This window comes from Hypomesus transpacificus, unplaced genomic scaffold, assembly GCF_021917145.1.
Source record: "Hypomesus transpacificus isolate Combined female unplaced genomic scaffold, fHypTra1 scaffold_160, whole genome shotgun sequence".
NCBI lineage: Eukaryota > Metazoa > Chordata > Actinopteri > Osmeriformes > Osmeridae > Hypomesus > Hypomesus transpacificus.
This window is the reverse complement of record NW_025813725.1, coordinates 171,486-193,213: the sequence shown is the minus strand read 5'-3', so window position 1 is coordinate 193,213 and position 21,728 is coordinate 171,486. Positions and strand designations below refer to the sequence as shown.

The 21,728-nt window shown below is 43.7% G+C and overlaps 3 protein-coding genes across 3 annotated transcripts; all 3 read left to right on the top strand.

Moving 5' to 3' along the window:
• Positions 1-12,765: 12,765 nt before the first annotated feature.
• LOC124489001 (protocadherin alpha-3-like) lies at positions 12,766-15,192 on the top strand. Its single transcript, XM_047051599.1, has one exon. It carries the CDS (start codon positions 12,766-12,768, stop codon positions 15,190-15,192), a length of 2,427 nt encoding a protein of 808 aa, XP_046907555.1.
• Positions 15,193-16,075: 883 nt separating this feature from the next.
• On the top strand, positions 16,076-18,627 carry LOC124489000 (protocadherin alpha-4-like). Its single transcript, XM_047051598.1, has 2 exons — positions 16,076-18,457; positions 18,619-18,627. Exons 1-2 carry the CDS (start codon positions 16,076-16,078, stop codon positions 18,625-18,627), a joined length of 2,391 nt encoding a protein of 796 aa, XP_046907554.1.
• A 436-nt stretch (positions 18,628-19,063) lies between these two features.
• On the top strand, positions 19,064-21,590 carry LOC124488999 (protocadherin alpha-4-like). The gene has a single exon (XM_047051597.1). It carries the CDS (start codon positions 19,164-19,166, stop codon positions 21,588-21,590), a length of 2,427 nt encoding a protein of 808 aa, XP_046907553.1. The 5' UTR covers positions 19,064-19,163.
• The last annotated feature ends 138 nt before the right edge of the window (positions 21,591-21,728 follow it).

Sequence of the window (21,728 nt, the reverse complement as noted above, 5' to 3'; positions counted from 1 at the left end):
GGGTGCCTTGAATGTTGTAGATGAACCTTCCTGTAATGGTGGTGTAAAGGACGTATTTTATTATATTCAAATGACTGACTTTCACAAAACTTAACTCAACTTCACAACACTTGATCAACGTATTTATTGGGCTAAACTGTTGTATATCCCCGCTTCTCTGAAGTGGTAATGAGGCATGAAAAAAGCATAATGAGGAGGTCAGACCTGGTTGTCTTTAATGCTGAATCAACAGCCTACGCTGCAGAGCTCATGTGTGGTTGTGGATAGGAGTAGACATAGGCCGGCTCCCCTGACTGCGTGTCACTGTGTCCTGATGACACTGTTAGCACACACACACACACTGGACTGAATGTCTGAATGCATCTCAGTGACCTTCCTAGTTATAGAGTGGGATAAAAAAAAAATAGTCCTTTCAACATCATATTGTGTGTTATGTCATTACGGAATGGTTGTGCAATGTGACAAAATATTGCGTTCCTGATCGTCACATCACCTCAAAGCCAGTATTGTTAAGGTGATTGTTCACATCCTGTGAAATAAAAGACTGACCCACTGCTGCAGGCTTAGCTAACTGAGGCCTTTACTTGAATGGGACTGCAGTTGTTGCACACTTGACTGATCGTGTAGTAGAGAGCGGGAGGGGTTTGAGAGGGTCCCAGCTGCAGGCTTCGTATCCCCCCGTGGCTGTTCGCCCCCTCCTGGTGTTCTCGCTCTGCATTCTGGGAAAACGCACAGCAAGTCTGTGGTCGTTTGAGTTTCCTGTAGAACCTCCCAAGCGATGTATATATTTCAATATGAGATCAACATGAACACACACACACACACCTACACACACACAGCTATATTTATATACAAAGGGAAACATACATGGCAGACTGGTTGTTTTTGCGTGAGTCATGCGTGGCAGATTGACCCCTCTTCTGTGGATACTTCCAGCTTCTCACATGGACGCTTGGTCCAGGTCTCTAAAAGTCAACTCTCAACACCCTTCCCCCCCCATCCCTTTCTCCTGCATGGTACTCTCTGTTTATTCCCTTTAGAGTGGTAATCTTTTTTTAGCAACACATATTTAAAAAAATAATCCCTTCCTAGAAGTATCTGTCTGCCCACGACTGGGGAGAGTTTTAGGCCTGGACATTGAGGGAGTGAATGAGTGAGTGAGTCATTTAGCCCACATGTAGCTGTGCTCTCTCCAGTATGGGCTATGGTTATTTTGGGGTGACCCATCTGCCGGAGAAAGGGAGGGAATTATAGATTTTGTGCATTTTCATTAATACAGAGTATTACTCTGGCTTAACGTTAGTGAGACCATGAGCTTAAAAAAGGGGAGCAGACCTGCTTCTCCAATCCAGTTGTCTCTGTCTGTCTTTATTTGTCTGCCCGTCAGTCTGTGCACATCTACATATTTCAACGTAGGATTTCTGTGTATGCCGGTGTGTGTGTGAGTGTCTCTTTGTGCATGTGCCTGGATCATTTGCTCAGGTCTATGTTATCCTATCTTTCCCGCCATCTTATCTTGTGGGCATAGTGTGAGATTTAATCAACCAGATGTGGGTGTAGAGGATGAGTATTACGCTGAGAGACTGAATGAATCAGACAGCTCTTTCTTCCTTCTGTCCCGCTCTCCATCTCCCTCCATCTCCTCCCTCCTCTCTGTCGGTTGCCTCTTGTTTTTTCCTCCTTTGCTTCCTCCCTTTTCTCTCCCTTTCCTCTCTTTCAATCAGCATTCCCTTCATTATATCCTTCTGTCCCTGCCTTTCCGTTCATCAACCTTTCTCTCACACTCAAACAAAGGATCTCTTTCACTCTCCTCGCCTCCCACACGTTCTGTTTATCTTATTGGTGAAGGGCTCCCCGATGCCCCCCTCTGTCTCGCTGGGCTACTGCACCCTGATATAAAATGGCTGACACCTTCTTACTCCCTGTGCCAGCTCAGCTGTACCAACTAGCCCCTCTCATCCTCTGAAACTCCCTATTTCATTCTGTTCCTCATGGGTCCTGTCCTCTGTTCTTATGTATTCTGTCCCTTCTCTTCTCCTCCTTTCCCCTCTCCTCTCCTCCTTACTCCTCTCCACTCCCCTCCTTTCCTTTCATTTACATTTAGTCATTTAGCAGACGCTCTTATCCAGAGCGACTTACAGTAAGTACAGGGACATTCTCCCCGAGGCAAGTAGGGTGAAGTGCCTTGCCCAAGGACACAACATCATGTGCACCGACCGGGAATCGAACTGGCAACCTTCAGATTACTAGCCCGATGCTCTACCCGCTCAGCCACCTGACTCCCGACTCCCGACTTTCCTTTCCTATATGCTATCCCACATCATATCCTCTCCGACTGCTACATAGGAACCACCCTCTCCTCTCTCTTTCTGTGGCCCAGGCCTGTCAGCAGTGTTGAATATTTCAGCGTGCCGGTCCTACTTACCTGAATCTGTGGGCGACTAGAACAGCAATAGTCTGTCTCTTTTTCCTCAGGGCCTGCAGCATTCACATCCACAGCAGTTGTCAGTGCACTCAGAATGTCAGAGTGAACTAGACTTTTTGTATTATGGGATAAGACATCAGGATTGAAACGCCATGTGGCTTTGTGAGTGGGTCATTTAGATTATGAGATACGGATCTCTGAGAGGGCTGTTGTGGTGTTTCAAGTGTGTCTTGTCAAGGTGTATTGATGACTACTTTGCTATTGACTGTGAATGCAGATGACATTTACTCTGACATGCCCCTTGTTGTGGTGACAGTGTAGCTGTGAGAAAATGCATGCACGTGTGTGTGTGTGTGTCTGTTTGTACACATTTATGGCTAAAGGTCAACCCCCTGACCAAAGATAATATTCTTACAAAGACAACAAAGCTGTATCAGACACACAGGCTCATTGTCCATTTGCTTATCTGTCCATCTGTCTAACTGCCCGTCTGTCTGTATGTCTGCCAACCTGTCTGTCTATTTCGGAATAACCCTCAGAGGGCCTTCAAGACTCCCGGCACTCTGTGTGTCATCCGCTCTTCTGATGAGGTCCTTTTGAGATCTCCAGTGTGTCACAGCCCATAATGAGAACAAGGTTTTCTGTGTTTCTGCCTAGACCGTCCTATGCGTCATTCAATACACTAAATACTAGGGCCTTGACAATGAGATTCATTAACCACTTCATGGTAGATAATGTTGTAGAAAAGAGACGGCTCTCTTTAGAAGGATTCTCAAAAATAGAGTCAGAGAATCTCTTTCAAAGTCAAGATGGCTTGGAAGTTTATTCAGCGAGGCAGATGCAGCATACACGGAAGGTTCAAAAGGCACTCACATTTCTTTGGACATCTTATTATATAGACAGATATGAGGATCAGACCCCCGCCCTGTCTATCAAGATTTCCCAATCCTAGAACCTTCTGAAAGGTTCTTTAACCCATTCCTATCCACCCCAAAACTGCATGTGCATCCCCTGGCTCTTAAAGTGTTGAACTTTTCTCTTTTCTAAAGCCCACAGAAAGCCCCCACTCTCATGTCCTCGTTTCATCTCAACTCCAGTTCACCCCAACTTTCAGTCTCCATCCTCTCATGCTGACTCATCCTGGCCCCCTTTTCTCCTCACTGTTCTAGGGGGCCTTGCCTGTCACTTTTGAGACATGACTCTCCGTCCCTTAAGAGTAAGTTCAGCCCTCAAGTCCTTGCTTTCTGACCCTTCACAGCTGTAAGCTATCTGGACCCCCTCCTCTCTCAGACAGGACCATCCTTTTGATTCGTCTAGCAACCCCTTGTTATGTAAGTTCTTCTCATAACAGGCCACACTACTCAAGAAACACATTATTTTCTTATCCTAAGATAGTCAAAACAATTCCTCACTAGACATCTACCCTGTTCTGGTTTGATCCTGTTACTGAGTGTAATTCTTAACTGCGTAGGCCACAGTCTGCCATCTTAGGCCCCAAAATCTGACCCCTGTCTCCCTCACTGGTTGCCACCCTGCCCAATAATCAATTTCCCACCACAATAATGAACTCAGCACAGAGGTCAAATAGGAGTTGCGTGCTGAAGACTTGTTAAAAAGAAACACATATGACGGGGGTAGGCCCCATCTACCCCATCCTGTGTTAGGGTTTCCGTGACGAAACGCAACACTTTCTTGTTGTCGGTTAGTTAAGCCCCTGTTTACTTTGCTAGTGTCCTACTCTACTAGTCTAATCCCCCTTCACTTTCTTGTGTCCTCTGCCAAGTTCCTGAGGAGAGAGTGTTTGTGCCCTGTGCGTGCTCTGTGACCTTCTCAAATGTAAGAAGACACACACACACACTGACACACACACACAAACAAGCAATCCTCCACATTCCTCCAGGTGTTTTGGTCCAACTAAATCCCAGCCGTTGGGGAAATATTCCCATTCTGTGTATGTTGTCAGTATTCCCAGTTCTCCTGGATTAGGCTGCTAACCCGTTCACCGTGTGTAAGTGATAATTCCACTTTGGTGCTTCTTCTAATACGATTAGAGGGGAATCATCTTAATGGTGCCATGAAGAGGAGCTTTTATACAAGTAGAGAGAGAGGGAGGGAGAGAGAGAGAAAGTAACTGGGACACTACTCAATCTTATCCTCAGAGGAGCATCTGGCCTCTTCATCTTCCTCCTCCTCGTCGTCCTCTGCTTTTGATGCGCTCACTGTCAACATTTGGGCTACGGTTCTCTCTCCTTCTCTCTGTTTGTCAAGTCCAATTTCTGTTTTTCATAGTGACCTTTCTTTCTGGCTGTCATGATTACTGATATCTCTCTCTCTCCCCTCCTCATCTTATTACCCTTCTTCCATCCTCATAATATTTAGGCTTAAATCCTTTACAGCTCATTATGTATCACGATGACCAATATAAAGCTATGCAGGTTCATTTCAGAATCTGAACCACATGCATACACACACATCCACACACAGCACAGGGTCATGTAAGGTAGGTCCTCGTGGGATCTTTTCCCAAAATGTGGCAGAACCCTGTCCATGTACATGATTAAGTTTTGATGCAGTGAGTGAAGTGTGTGTGTGGGTTGGGGGGCTTTTAGGACTTGAGCAGTAGAGCCTAGCGTTGGGGAGAGGCGAGGAAGTATTTCATGATTACTTTCTTTTATGTAAGGAAAGTGGAGCAGAGACTTAGAAACCCCTTTAGAACCTGCTTCCAAAGCCAGCCTCTCTGCAGACCGAGATTCTCCTCCATTATTCAGTCTCTTATCTAAGGAAGTGGGCCAAGGCCTCATGCACCCGTGGCTGGACCTGCACTGCATGCAGGACGCAGCATCATACACACTGCATACTGCATATGGCCCCTCAATTTGGGACCAAAATAGCTATGACACAATGCTTGAAGGTCTTTGCTGCCTTTTAATGCAGCAAAGAGAGAGGCAAACATAGAGAAAAAGAGAGTGTGAGGGGGGGGGGGGGGGGGGGGGGAGAGAGAATGAAAGAAAGAAAAAGTACAAAAATGAATGAAAGAAAGAAAGTGAGACAGGGAAAACAATTTAGATAGCATTAATAAACTGAGAAGGATGCTCTGTGCCAGAGCTAGATTGTGGGAGTCATGTTTCTAGTCTCTGTGTGTCGCAAGTGATTGTGCTGATGCGTATCTGGCAGTGAGAGAGGTTGCTGTTATTAGACAGGCTCGCAGCTGCGCCGCCTCGCTTTATCTCCCATTTGTTCCAGCACCAGAGTTCGCTTTTTTAAATTTCCGCAGGGAAGACAAGCGATGCATGGCAGAGTCCCAGACACATCTAATGCTACCTGTAGCACCGATACTGTCTGCGGCTTGTCTGTGTGTGCTTATGTACTGTCGAGAGATGTATTCAAAAGGCACAGGGCTTGGTTGGCTGAAGAACAAAAGAACAAATGCTAAATCTCCCTCTTCTGGTCAAATAGAAGAACTACCTCCCACCTCACCAGCCCCCATTGAGCCCCATATGAGAGACTGCATCTGTGTCAAACTGTTCAATTATTTACGTTGTTCCCACTGTGTGAGTGTATATACGTTTGACAGGGGTATTGACAGGTATCGTTAATGGGTTCCTGTGTGTGTATTGATCCAGATTTAGTGGGTCCTAACCCATATTCTCCTCACAACCAACACCGGTTTTCACGATTTACTCCAACACTGATCCATTTGATAGATTATTTATTTGACAAATCTAGGTTGTCTTTGTTTGTTTTTAATCTTTCAGCTAACAGGGTGGCAATATTCCAGACCATTGGCATACTATTTGGACTGTATGTGTGATGAGATATTGAAAAGTAATTTTGGTTTCTATGTGTGACAGTTTAGGATCACTATATATGTGTGTGATTGTGTGTTTGTAAGTGTGTGTGTGTGTGTGTGTGTGTGAGAAAGAGAAAGACCTGATACAAGTAGTACCTGATACATTTTCTGTCTGTCTCTATGAGTCCCCCTGCCCTTGGAACAGGCTATGTGTGCTCATCAGGAGAGGGTGTGTGGTTTTATGTGTGTGTTTGGGGGGACTGGGAGGGGCGGCAAGAGGTGCGGGGGGGCAGCACATACGTCACCAGGGATGAAAGATAGGAGGACGGAAGGGGGGAGGGTGAGAGGGAGGGAGTAGAGGTAGTGAATACATGTTACAGTAATATGGAGCTCCTGCCCTTCTGGAGGTGGTCCCAAGGGGAGAGTCAATCTGTTGGATAACGCCTTTGTCGCTAGGCAAATTGTGAAAGCCAATCAGAGGGTTGGTTGCAACAATATTCAGTTCCTGTAACCTATCAGATAGACTGTTGCTGCCTTTTGTTGTTGTTACCGTATTAAACAGCCAATTATAAACTGAGTTATGAGAGAATGCTTGGTATCCTGTAATGTGAGTCTGCTGCAGTTTTTTTTGCTATTGCCTTGACAATCCACTTACTGGATTAAAAGGGTCTCTCTGGGCAATGACTCATAAACATCACCCTCTTATAGTTTTATTACAAACACGTCATACACAAACACATACATTTCACCTTTCTGGTACATGTCTTTTTCAAGCACTCTCCTTGTGTGTGTGTGTGTGAGTGAAAAATAGATTTTTTGAGGCTTGTTTGTGTGTCAAATCCTATATATGCCTTCTCCCTGCAGCTAAACCACTAAACCAGACACTGGCATGCCGTCTGACTTCTAATTAGATTCACTAGCGAGGCCACTGAAGCACACTCCCCTCTGTTGACTTAAGTAATCATAGTATGCTTGATCTTTTTTGTTTGCTTAATGACAGTGTGTCTGCTTTATCTATGTAGGCAACAAAGCTATACTTGTTTTCTTTTTGGCTTTGTAAGGTACAATATGATCTTATTGCATACTACATATTTGCAGTATGATTACATGATTGCATGTGTATTTACAGATTAAGAGCTGTTCTTCTAATAATTAAAATAAAAAATGCATTGATTGCCAGTTGTCATAGTTCACAAGGCAGTAGCTAAGTCTATGGTTATTAGGCAGTGTGGCCTTTTCCATGTGAGTGAGCGTTGGGTTGCAGCCATCTCTTGTGATACCTCTGGGGGGTGTTTGTGTGTTTGTTTGAGTGAGCTATATTGCGGTGTCCTGGTTTTCGTCTTGTTCCTGTTCATCTGCCTCTGGTTCCGCCCCTGTCCTACTTACTCCAGGAATGGAGAGGGGCGAGGAATGGAGAGGGGCGAGGAATGGAGAGGGGCACAGATTTGGAAATAAATGATTAAGTGTTAGTTGGATTAAATACTACTGAGCGCTTCGTCTCTCATAGATTATCTATGTGTGTGTGTGTGTGTGTGTGTGTATGTGTGTGTGTGTGTGTGTGTGTTCATGTATGCTCATTTATGGAAATTGTCTTCAGTATGAAAGATAAATCTGAGGAATATATAATCAGCTCACTAAATTTGTTAAAACTCTTGACTAAGCTTGCTTGATTTTGCATCATCCGAGCAGTTAATCAGATCAGACTTTTCTTTCTGCTTGAATTTCAAACTTTTCTCAAGGAGTCTTCACTTCCACCCTTCTTTTATTTATTTTTTTCTTTCTACATTATACTGGTTCAGTTCCAAGCAGTTTGATCCAGGCTGCTTTAAATGGTTTATTTAGGACTTATGTGTAAACCTTCAACAGTCTCTAATGAAACTAAGTGCCTATTGGTTTACTGTGTATGAGTATGTACATTATTTACCATAAATAAACAGTGAGTTGGTTGAGGGGTTGTACCTATCCTCAGGTTTTTCTAACATCCTTTTCCACACCTCTGAGCTCGAGCTTCCGGGTGTCTGTCTACAGTTCATGTCGGCCTCTTTGTAGTTCTAACCAGAAGCGCTGAACTGCATGGATTCAAAGAGTGCTGATTGAACAGTCCATGTGTCCTCTACTCTTCCTCAAAATGATTCCCAACAACAGGGTCCACAACTACATGGAAAACAACACCTCTGGCTTGTGTCTCGTAACCTTTCCCTCTGATTTAAAATCTTGAAATATCTTCAACAATCTGACAATATAAGTCTTAGTAATAACTTCAAAATAATATTTAAATATATTGTTTCAATCTTTTGTCGTGATTGTGTGTTTTGATGAAATTGGGATAAAAAGGGAACTTAATAATTCACAATAAGGACATGCACCATAACTGTGATATTTCAATGTGCTCTTTTTCACTCTTTCTTGTCTTTTCTCTCCCTATCTCTCTCTGTGTCTCCATCTGTCTCCCTTGTTCTCCTCATGTGATCGTTAGCATAATGCTGCGGAAGGGTGGGGTTCTATTTAGTTCTGCTTCTCTGTCCTGCCTAGTCTCTGTTAGAGAGCTGTAATGTGAACCAGAGTTGACCGGCTCATCTCTGGCCCAGCTAGGATGGGGATCGGTCACACTATTCCTAAACTATTCCTGTTTTTTTGCGTGATGTGTTAGCTATTCTCTTTCGGATTTGACATGTAACCTTCAAACTCCATTGAAGGCGTAGTTAGTAAAGGAGACTGGTTACTAGGTGTTTTGTTGAGAAAGGACAGGTTGTGGCACATGCACACGGTCTATGCTGCCCCCTCATGCTTTAAATAAACACACCTCAATGCACTGCCAAGATGGGGTGTATCTGTATCAGTGTGGTTCCTCAAAATGGGGATGTGGTTCATGTTACTATAGGAGGGTGGAAGGGGGGGGGGGGGGGTCTCTAGGGCCTTTGCCCAGAGAAGATGCAGGGGGGCTGGGCTGGCTGACTGGGAAGGTCAGCTTCTATGTGGGGGAGGAGCAGTGAAAAGAGCTGCTGCCACCAAAGTGGATCTGTCACAGCGAATATGCTGCTGTGGAGCTACATTACCAATGGATGAGGGGGCCAGCTGCAGAATTCGGTGCAAATGTGTGTGTGTTTAGGTTTGTGTTTTAATAGCGTGTGGGCTGTATCTGTAAGGGTCTGTGTGATCCAAATAATGTGTGTGTGTGTCTTTACAGTGTGACTGCCTGCTACTACATGGCCAGGCTGCTTTGTGCGGTGGGCTGACAGGGCAGCGTGAAGCAGAGCACAGGCAGATTGGGATCACACTCTGAATAGAGAGACTAGAAGGGAGGAGTAAATCCAACAGGAATTGTGTTATCATTTATCCTTTCCTACTCCCTTAAAAAAAAAAAAAAGCCATGGTTTGTGTGTGTGTTGTGTGGGTGCGTGCGTGCGCGCATGCTCATCCTCAGCCCCCCTTCCCTCATGGTGAGATGTGGTTGCCATGGCGATGGGAGTACTGTGCAGAAGGATAGAGGAGTCAGGGATGGAAAGAAAAGGAGGGAGGGAAGGAGGGAGGGGTCCAGGGACTCGCCTGTGAGCATGTTCCACCAACACCCTTCCCCCCACCTCCTTCATGCCATCATGCGGATGCACACTAACACACTAACATGATTACATAGACACACATACACACACACACACACACGCACACACTTAACATGTACAGTACACATCCTCACAACGAAGTACAAGTGAAACACAGACAGTGACTGAAACACCCCACCCCCACCAACACCAGCACCACAGAACGCCCCCGCACACCTTGTGATCCTTTTAAATAAACGTAGCAACAACACCGGTTTCAGTGCTCTTTCTGTTCCTACGTTTCACGTGGATGTGTGTCCAAAGATTGTAATGTGTGTGTATGTGTGTTTGTGTGTCACTCTGTCTAAAGTTCAGTGTATTCCAATATTCAATAGTTCATTTGTGTGTGTCGTTTTTTTGTATGGGTCTCTGTCAGGGTTAAAGTAAATATATTAATCTGTGTCAATTTTTTGTGTGTGTTAGTGCATACTGTTTTTATTTGTGTGTGTGAGTGTGTGTGTGTGTGTGTGTCATGGATTAATTGATCCCTCTGCAGATGCACTGTCCTGGTCCAGCACCAGGGGAAGTGACGCTGTTGTCCTTTGACATCAGCACATTTCACACCTCCCTGGTGGGATTGATTCCTTCCCCATGCAGCCCTGTGAGCATGCTCAGTGTGAAGGCCTGACTCAGGATGGCGTACTGGGTGGGCTTGTCCCAGGGACCAAGAACATTAGAGTATGTGGGTCAACAAGCATTTAGTAAAGGCCTCCACAGTTGATCGATGCATCACTTGTTGACTTGTTTCTCAGAAGTGTTGTCTTCTGATAACTAGTTTTACTCTCAGAATGCACCGTATGAAACCACCTATGTGTATGGTTACAGACAGGATTTAATTAAGTGAATTGCAAATTATTGTTAATTTAGATATTACTTAACCAGAGATAACTAAATCCTCCAAGTGCAGGGTTTACTTTGTGTGGATCAGATTATGGAGTATGAGCTAAGCGGCCGTCCTGTGCAATGTTTGTTTGTTTTGTGCTCCTCATCATCTCTGTGTGTGCAGCTCAGATTGAGCAGGTCAGGGGTCAGGGACACAGTCTACTGGAAAGTAGACTGTGACCTACAAATAAGTCACAAATGAGTAGATCCACTGCTGTCTAGGTCTGGGTCACCAGGTGTTGTTCTGTGTGTGTGTGTGCATTAGACTGTCTATACACATATAGATGTGTGTGTATGTGTGTGCTCTGAGGTGTGTGCATGTTTTTGGTAATATAATTCACCCACTGTATGTGTGTGAATGCTTTATTTCTGATTTGCGAGTGTTTGTATTCCCAGTCTGCTCCACCACTCATTGTGACCTAGAAATACTTTGCCCAGGTCAAAGCTTGATGGCAAGCTATTACTGTTATTGGTTGAGGCGGGGGAAGATGATTATAGTTGTGAGTGTGATGATTATTAATATTTCAAATCATGTTACCCACTGAATAGAAATAGGACAGGAGCCCTTGCATCCAGGGTCTAATCCTGGGATTACAAATGATGGAACGTCCGTAAACTCATAACCGCTGTCTCCGTGGAAATACAGGGAAACACAAAGGAAATATGCCAAAATACCCAGAACCACATGGGGGAGTGCCACAGCCCAGCAACAAAACCTAGTCCAATAAGATCCAGTGATGCCCCTCAGTGGTGGATCTGTATCTGAGCTTTTATCCCTAGACTGACATATTTGAATGGTCACAAAATGTACTGTTTATATGGAACCAAGTCCAGTAGTTAAACTGATCTGAACAAGATACATTTGTGCATTTTTAGAGAGACACAGAGAGGGTGTGTGTGAGCATGTAGAGAGACACAGAGAGAGAGAGAGAGAGAGAGAGAGAGAGAGAGAGAGAGAGAGAGAGAGAGAGAGAGAGAGAGGGAGAGAGAGAGAGAGAGAGAGAGAGAGAGAGAGAGAGAGAGAGAGGAGAGAGAGAGAGAGACACAGAGAGGAGAGAGACACAGAGAGGGTGTGTGTGAGCATATAGAGAGACACAGAGAGAGACACAGAGAGAGAGAGAGAGAGAGAGAGAGAGAGAGAGAGAGAGAGAGAGAGAGAGAGAGAGAGAGAGAGAGAGGGAGGGAGGGGGAAAGGGAGGGGGAGAGGGAGAGGGAGAGGGAGAGGGAGAGGGAGAGAGAGAGAGAGAGAGAGAGAGAGAGAGAGAGAGAGAGAGAGAGAGAGAGAGAGAGAGAGAGAGAGAGAGAGAGGGAGGGAGGGGGGAAAGGGAGGGGGAGAGGGAGAGGGAGAGGGGAGAGGGAGAGGGAGAGGGAGAGGGAGAGGGAGAGAGAGAGAGAGAGAGAGAGAGAGAGAGAGAGAGAGAGAGAGAGAGAGAGAGAGAGAGAGAGAGAGATGGGGGTGGCAGCAAATCAACATATTGTCAACTCATTTGTAGTTCAAATTACAATCATTGCTAACCAATGCAACACCCTAAATGACAGAAACAGCATCAATTGACCAAGTAACATTTTTCTGTTGTTGTTGTTTTTTGCGGATACTTTTGTAGCCTATCTAACGTAGCCTCACATGGTGCTGAAATTGTTTCCTAACACTACGAATTCGATCCAAAATCACAGCATTACCTTCACACAATTACATATATTTTTAAAACAACCAACTCAGCATAATTATGTGTTGTTATGTTACATCATATGGTGTGCCTTGAATAAAGGAAGTGTCAGTTCAATAATTGCTCATATTTTCAGCAGTACATCCTTGCTTTAGCCACGTGGAGCCACTGTTGACCTGATGTAGTAAGTTAGACTATCTGGTGTATGTAGGCCCCTCCCGTTTTCAAAGGATGAAGATGCATCTTGGTGCTTTGTTACAAAGAGACGAAGGACGACAGAGAGGGAGGGAGAGAGATATCTGGAAAACCGTCTTGAAATGGCGTTGAATTTGACAAATACCTGGAATATTTGACTACAATCTATAGATGTGGATCCATCCTGGATTCAAGTTGGATGGAATGATGTCTTTACTGCACAGAAGGAATCGTTTTGTGGCACATTTGGTGCTCGTGCTGCTGGAGTGTTACTGGGAAGCGGTGTGCGGACAGCTCTCCTACTCCGTATCGGAGGAGGCAAACCCGGGGACTGCTGTTGGAAATGTCGCTAAGGATTTAAATCTCAATGTTCAGGATTTAGAATACCGTCGGTTTCAGATCGTTACCGGCTCAAAAAAAAAATATTTCGAGGTAAATCTAAAGACTGGTGTTCTTTATGTGAATGACATGATAGATAGGGAGGAACTCTGCGGAAAGACAACTAAATGCTTTGTTAGTGTGGAGGCCGTCATAAATGAGCCATTGAAACTTTACCGTATAGAAATCAACATTTTAGATGTGAACGATAACGCTCCGTTTTTTAGTGAAAAAGTACAGTCCCTAAACATTGCAGAAAGTACTCTGCCAGGAGTGAAATTCGCTCTATTAGAAGCATCTGACCTGGATTTGGGGAAAAATACTGTTGTTTTGTATGAGCTTAGTAACAGTGAACATTTCTCTTTAGCGGTACACAAAGGGCAAAGTGTGTCTGCTGAGTTAGTGCTGCAAAAAGCTTTAGACCGAGAGAAACAGCCGGTAATCCGTCTCACTCTCACAGCTGTAGACGGAGGAAGTCCACCAAAGTCTGGGACATCAGAAATAATAATACATGTGTTGGACATAAATGATAATACTCCAGTATTCAGTAGTTCTTTGTATAAGACTAAAATATTTGAGAACCTGCCTATAGGAACGTCGTTAATAACTATCAATGCTACAGACGCGGATGACGGCATAAATAGTGAAATAGTATACTCTCTCAGAAGCAAAGGTCAGAATACAATATTAAAAACTTTTCAAATTGATCCCAAAACAGGCACAATTACCATTAAAGGTAATGTTGACTTTGAGGAAAACCCAGCTTTTGAAATCCACGCTCAAGCGAGCGACAAAGGACAACCCCCGATGGCAGCGCATTGTAAAGTCCTGGTAGAAGTAGTGGATCTCAACGACAATGTCCCCGAGATCACTGTGACGTCACTATTAGACCAAGTGAAGGAGGACACCAAGTTAGGCACTGCCATAGCGCTCGTGTCTGTTCTCGATAAAGATGGAGGCAAAAACGGTATAGTGCATTGTAATATTACTAATAAAGTTCCATTCAAACTGGAAACAAACTATAAAAACTATTATTCTTTAGTGGTAGACGGACGTCTGGACAGGGAGAGTGTTTCTCATTATAGCGTCATCATCACAGCTTCAGATGAAGGGAATCCGCCTCTCTCCAGCACCAGCATTATTACTGTACACGTTTCTGATGTCAATGACAACGCGCCACGCTTCTTAGAACCCGTTATCAATATATATGTAAAGGAGAACAGCCCTATTGACACGGTAATTAAAACTGTGTCAAGTATAGATAATGACGTTAAAGAAAATGGACAGGTCAGCTATTCATTTGTGGACAATAAGAGCAGCTCGTTACAGTTGTCTACGATGGTAAATATAAACTCAGAGACTGGAGACATAGTCAGCCTGCAATCGTTTAATTATGAAGAGTTAAAAACGTTCCAGTTTAAAGTTCAGGCTACAGACTCTGGTGTCCCTCCGCTCAGCAGCAACGTCACTGTGAACGTTTATATCCTGGATGAAAATGACAACAGTCCTGGGATTCTCGCGCCCTACTCTGAGCACGGCTCTGTTAACTCTGAAAACATTCCCTACTCTGCTGAAGCGGGCTACTTTGTGGCCAAGATCAGGGCTGTAGACGCAGACTCTGGCTACAATGCGCTGCTTTCTTATCACATCTCTGAGCCCAAGGGAACCAACCTTTTCCGAATCGGAACCAGCACAGGAGAGATCCGGACTAAGAGGAGAATGAGTGACATTGACCTGAAAACTCATCCGATGGTGGTGTTGGTTTCTGATAACGGAGAACCCTCACTGTCAGCGACGGTGTCTATTGATGTAGTGGTGGTTGAATCCACAGGCGAAATCCAGACTGAATTCAGACATGTACCTCTAAAGGAGGAGAGCTTCTCTGATTTAAACCTGTATTTGCTGATCGCCATTGCCTCAGTATCAGTTGTCTTTGTACTGAGCCTCATCAGTCTAATAGCTATAAAATGCCACAGGACAGAAGACAGTTTCAACAGATACAGCCCCCAAATGATCACCACACACCCTGACGGGAGCTGGTCGTACTCTAAATCTACTCAGCAGTATGACGTGTGTTTCAGTTCAGACACATTGAAGAGTGACGTAGTGGTGTTCCCTGCACCGCTTCTGCCTGTAGATGCAGAGTTGATTAGTATTAACGGAGGAGAGACATTTGACCGGACCCAGACATTACCCAACACAGAAAAGGTAAGATTGATTGTTAGGTTAAAATACTTTTTCTTCAAATATAGCTAACTTTGGAATTAGTAACACTATACACTTCCACCACCCATAATCTTTCCTCTTATTTTACGCTTTAATATGTATATTCTTAGTAGGGTGATGTATTACAGTATATGAAACAGCTCAGATTTAGAGGGAAAGTTACTTGCAATGATGTTTGAATTTCACGGACACAAAGCGATACCGGTGCGCTCGCTGTCCATGGTGCTGAAAAACAGACGCATTATTTGAAAACTTGAAATGTAAGCTTAAGTATAGTTGTTGACATGATCACTGTCTTCCACACAGCATATTAATCTACATAATTTATTCTGTCGCTTGTATCTGGGGCTATTGCATTAAAGTGCAAGGTCAAAACTAAAAAGTTAATGATTCATTTCTTTACGTGTGGTATTATATATATATATTAAATATATATATATATATATATATATTTAATATGTATGTTTAATTTAATATAATTTTCAGACAAAAACTAAAGAAAAAAATATATATATGTATTTTTTTTTCCTCACAGAGTAAGCCTTGTTGTGCACCCGTCAATAGGCTAACTACTTTTTACTGTTTCAGGTATAAAAGTCCAAAGTCGTGTTACTTTTTAAGTCAAATGCTTTTTTCCTGTGTCGTATGAGCAAATCACCAGAAGGCGACAGTGTTGACTGTAGAACTGAGATTGTTGCACTGTAATATAGAGGCCCCTCCCCGCTACCCGGGGTGATTATGTGTCTCGGGGCTTTGTTACAAAGAAATGCAGGACGATAGAGGGATGGCTCCTCTCCGATCAAAAGTAATGTCTAAAAATTAGATTGAACTGGACATATTTTATCCGCATTTTTGTACGTATGTGTGCTATTTTTCTCAGTGTATCTATCTTTTTTTCATTCTGGATGACATTATGTCTTTACTGGAAAAAAGGAGCTCTATTGTGACGTTTATTTTGCTCGTGTTGCTGGTGTGTTACTGGGAAGCGGTGAGCGGACAGCTCTCCTACTCCGTCTCGGAGGAGGTAAATCCCGGGACTGCTGTTGGAAATATCGCCAAGGATCTGAATTTAAATGTGCAAGACTTGGAAACGCGAAGGTTTCAGATTGTCACCGGATCCAAGAGAAAATGTTTCGAGGTAAACCTAAAGACTGGCGTTCTCTATGTGAACGACAGAATAGACAGAGAGGAGCTTTGTTTAAACGATTTTAAATGTGCTATAAGTGTCGAGGCCGTAATACACGATCCTCTGAAACTATACCGTGTAGACATTTTTATTATAGATGTAAATGACAACGCTCCGTCTTTTAATGATAAATCACAGTCTTTAGACGTGGCTGAAAGTACTTTACCTGGAGTAAAATTTGCTTTGTCAGAGGCATCTGATAAAGATGTCGGAAAGAACACAGTTAATACATATATGCTTAGTCCCAACGAATATTTCTCTCTCGCTGCACAAAAAGGGGGAGATAGCATCACTGCTGAATTGGTGCTACAGAAAGGGTTAGACCGAGAAAAACAGCATGTGATTCATATAATTCTAACTGCCATAGATGGTGGAAATCCGCCGAAGTCTGGGACTTCCATGATTCGTATAAATGTTTTGGATATAAACGATAACACTCCAGTATTTAGTAGTCCTTTATACAAGACAAGGCTTTTTGAAAATATGCCTATAGGGACAACAGTGATAACTCTTAATGCAACTGATGTTGATGATGGACTGAACAGTGAAATTATGTATTCTCTTCGTAGTAAAGATCAGGACCATATATTAGAAACATTTAAAATTGATCCAAATACTGGCATAATTACAGTGAAAGGGATCATTGACTTTGAGGAACACAAAGCGTTTGAGATCCGAGTGCAGGCCAGCGACAAAGGTCAGCCTCCGATGGCAGCCCATTGTAAAGTCCTGGTAGAAGTAGTGGATCTCAACGACAATGCCCCAGAGATCACTGTGACGTCACTATTAGACAGCGTGAAGGAGGATTCCAAGTTGGGCACGGCCATAGCGCTCGTGTCTGTCCTCGATAAAGACGGAGGGAAAAATGGTATAGTGAAGTGTGATGTAGCTAGTGTTATTCCATTTAAATTGGAAACAAACTATAATAACTATTATTCTTTAGTGGTAGACGGACCTCTGGACAGAGAGAGTGTTTCTCAGTATAATGTCACCATTACAGCTACAGATGAAGGGAACCCGCCTCTCTCCAGCACCAGCATTATTACTGTACACGTTTCTGATGTCAACGACAACGCGCCACGCTTCTTAGAACCCGTAATCAATATATATGTAAAAGAGAACAGCCCTTTCGGCACGATCATTAAAACAGTGTCAAGTATAGATGATGACATTAATGAAAATGGACACGTGAGCTATTCATTTATAGACAGTAATAGTAACTTGCTACCATTGTCTACGATGGTAAATATCAACTCAGAAACTGGAGAAATAGTCAGCCTGCAATCGTTTAATTATGAAGAGTTAAAAACTTTCCAGTTTAAAGTTCAGGTCACAGACTCTGGTGTTCCTCCGCTCAGCAGCAACGTCACCGTGAACGTTTTCATCCTGGATGAAAATGACAACAGTCCCGGGATTCTCTCGCCCTACTCTGAGCACGGCTCTGTTAACTCTGAGAACATTCCCTACTCTGCTGAAGCGGGCTACTTTGTGGCCAAGATCAGGGCTGTAGACGCAGACTCTGGCTACAATGCGCTGCTTTCTTATCACATCTCTGAGCCCAAGGGAACCAACCTCTTCCGAATCGGAACCAGCACAGGAGAGATCCGGACTAAGAGGAGAATGAGTGACAATGACCTGAAAACTCACCCGATGGTGGTGTTGGTTTCTGATAAAGGAGAACCTTCACTGTCAGCGACGGTGTCTATCGATGTAGTGGTGGTTGAAAACACAGGTGAAATCCAGACTCAATTCAGACATGTACCTCTACCGGAGGAGAGCTTCCCTGATTTAAACCTTTATTTGCTGATTGCCATTGCCTCGGTGACAGTGATCTTTCTTCTGAGTCTCATCAGTCTAATAGCTGTAAAATGCCACAGGACAGAGGGCACGTTCAACAGGTACAGCCCTCCAATGATCACCACACACCCTGACGGGACCTGGTCGTACTCTAAATCTACTCAGCAGTATGACGCGTGTTTCAGCACAGACACACTCAAGAGTGACGTAGTCGTGTTCCCTGCACCGTTTCCAACTGTAGATGGGGAGTTGGTTAGTATTAACGAAGGAGACACTTTTAACAGGACCCAAACATTACCCAACAAAGAGAAGGTAAGCTTGGTGCAGTGTTTGAATCTATTTTTTAGTAAATAACAAACTTTTGGTTTCAGTCAAGCTTTCCCCCATCACCATATACCAGCTGTGTCTTCCTTATTCTCCTTTTTAAGTGTTTTGCTCATTCAAGTACTCGTGGCGTTATGTGATGTATCCAGAAACTCTGATTGTGACCAGTGGTCCTGCAAGATTGATACAGTCAACAGTAGAAAACGACAATATGCTGTCCAGGGTGCTGAAAAGCAGACCCACCATTCACTGAAACTGTCGTTAAAGTTGGAAGAAGTTGGTTTGGAAAAGCAATCTCTTTAGTTTGTGTTTTAATCAGAGAATACGTTCTTACATGTTGTTGCTCCATATTTAGCCAAATAGTCACTGTGTTAGGTAGAAAACGGAAGTCAGAACACTTCTTATCCAATAACTATGCTTTGTTTTTATACTGTTTGATTATTTCACCGCGAGGTGACAGTGTTGACCGTAATATTGAGAAGTTCTATGTTGAAAGTGAAGGCTCCTCCCAGTTCCAGACGGTGATGATGTGTTTCAGGGCTTTGTTACAAAGAGACGTAGGACGAAGGAGGAGAGTCGGGCTCTGATCAGACCGTATGTAATGTAAACATTTGATCGATCTGGACATACGTTACTCTTATTCTTTGTTATGGCTTTTTGAGCACTATTTTTTCAGTGGATCCACGCATTGTTCATGTTGGACGGAATTATGTCTTTACCGACGGGCCGAAGCTCTATTGGGACGTATGTTGTGCTCGTGCTGCTGGAGTGTTACTGGGAAGCGGTGTGCGGACAGCTCTCCTACTCCGTCTCGGAGGAGGTAAACCCGGGGACGGCTGTTGGAAATATCGCTAAGGATTTAAATCTCAATGTGCAAGCCTTGGAATCCCGTAGATTTCAGATTGTTACTGGGTCACAGAAAAAATACTTTGACGTGAATCTAAAGACCGGTTTCCTCTACGTGAACGAGAGGATAGATCGAGAGGAGCTTTGTGCAAAGGTTCCCACATGTACAGTCAGTGTAGAGGCCGTTATCAACAACCCTTTAAAGCTCTTCCGTTTGGAAGTTAACGTTTTAGATGTTAATGACCATAACCCGTCCTTTATTACTAAATCACAAAATATTGACGTCGCTGAGAACACTTTACCTGGAATGAGATTTCCCCTGCTATCGGCCTACGACGCTGATGTAGGTAAGAATGGAATAAACACTTATACGCTCAGTTCAAATGAACATTTCATCTTAGCTGTACATAAAGGAGGAAATAGTGTTTCTGCTGACTTAGTGTTGCAGAAAATATTAGACCGAGAGAAACAGCCTGTATTAAAGCTTACTTTAACTGCTGAAGATGGAGGAACACCCCCTAAAAAGGGAACGTCAGAAATAATTATTAATGTTTTAGACAATAACGATAACTCACCAGTGTTTGACAAAGCCTTGTATAAGACTCACATTTTCGAAAATGTTCCGATTGGAACCACAGTCATGATTCTGAATGCGAAAGACGCTGATGAAGGAACGAACAAAGAGATAGTATACACTTTAAGTACAAAAGAGCAAGACCAAATCCTGGAAGCATTCGAAATAGACCCAGTAACAGGCATATTGATAGTAAAAGGCAATATTGACTTTGAGGAACACAAAGCGTTTGAGATCCGTGCTCAGGCCACCGACAAAGGCCAGCCCCCGATGGCAGCGCATTGTAAAGTCCTGGTAGAAGTAATGGATCTCAACGACAATGCCCCAGAGATCACTGTGACGTCACTAGTAGACACGGTGAAAGAGGACGCCAATTTGGGCACTGCCATAGCGTTAGTGTCGGTCCTCGATAAAGACGGAGGCAAAAACGGCATGGTGACGTGTTTTGTAGCCAATAGAGTTCCATTTAAATTGGAGACAAACTATAAAAACTATTATTCTTTGGTCATAGACGGACCTCTGGACAGAGAGAGTGTTTCTCAGTATAACGTCACCATTACAGCTACAGATGAAGGGAGCCCGCCTCTCTCCAGCACCAGCATTATTACTGTACACGTTTCTGATGTCAATGACAATGTGCCACGCTTCTTAGAACCCGTTATCAATGTATATGTAAAAGAGAACAGCCCTATCAGCACAATCATTAAAACAGTGTCAACAATAGATGATGACGTTAATGAAAATGGACAGGTGAGCTATTCATTTGTGGACAATAAGAGCAGTTCGTTACCGTTGTCTACGATGGTGAAAATAAACGCAGAGACTGGAGACATAGTCAGCCTGAAATCGTTTAATTATGAAGAGTTAAAAACTTTCCAGTTTAAAGTTCAGGCTACAGACTCTGGTGTCCCTAAGCTCAGCAGCAACGTCACCGTGAACGTTTATATCCTGGATGAAAATGACAACAGTCCCGGGATTCTCGCGCCCTATTCTGAGCACGGCTCTGTTAACAGTGAAAACATTCCCTACTCTGCTGAAGCGGGTTACTTTGTGGCCAAGATCAGGGCTGTAGACGCAGACTCTGGCTACAATGCGCTACTTTCTTATCACATCTCCGAACCCAAGGGGACCAACCTATTCCGCATCGGAACCAGCACAGGAGAGATCCGGACTAAGAGGAGAATGAGTGACAATGACCTGAAAACTCACCCGTTGTTGGTGTTGGTTTCTGATAACGGAGAGCCTTCACTGTCAGCGACGGTGTCTGTTGATGTAGTGGTGGTCGAAAGCACAGGTGAAATCAAGACTCAATTCAGACATGTACCTCTAACAGAGGAGAGCTTCTCTGATTTAAACCTGTATTTGCTGATCGCCATTGCCTCGGTGTCAGTGATTTTTCTATTGAGTCTCATCAGTCTAATAGCTGTAAAATGCCACAAGACAGAGGGAACTTTCAACGGATACAGTCCTCCAATGATCACCACACACCCTGACGGGAGCTGGTCGTACTCTAAATCTACTCAGCAGTATGACGTGTGTTTCAACTCAGACACACTGAAGAGTGACGTAGTAGTGTTCCCTGCACCGCTTCCGCCTGTAGATGGGGAGTTGATCAGTATTAACGGAGGAGACACTTTTAACCGGACTCAGACATTACCCAACAAAGAAAAGGTAAGAGTGAAACCTGTCTACTCACTTTAGTACAGATTATGATATTGCATTGTAGGCCTATTCATTTTGATACTTTATTTTTCCTCACTGTCAAAGTATTTGACAACCGCACTATCTATTGTACTGAACGGAAACACGATTTCAAACTGATGCAGTGTATGTTTTAAT

Bases quoted from the DNA above. Each gene is read 5' to 3' on its own strand.
- LOC124489001 (XM_047051599.1), top strand. From the start codon at position 12,766: ATGTCTTTACTGCACAGAAGGAATCGTTTTGTGGCACATTTGGTGCTC.
- LOC124489000 (XM_047051598.1), top strand. From the start codon at position 16,076: ATGTCTTTACTGGAAAAAAGGAGCTCTATTGTGACGTTTATTTTGCTC.
- LOC124488999 (XM_047051597.1), top strand. From the start codon at position 19,164: ATGTTGGACGGAATTATGTCTTTACCGACGGGCCGAAGCTCTATTGGG.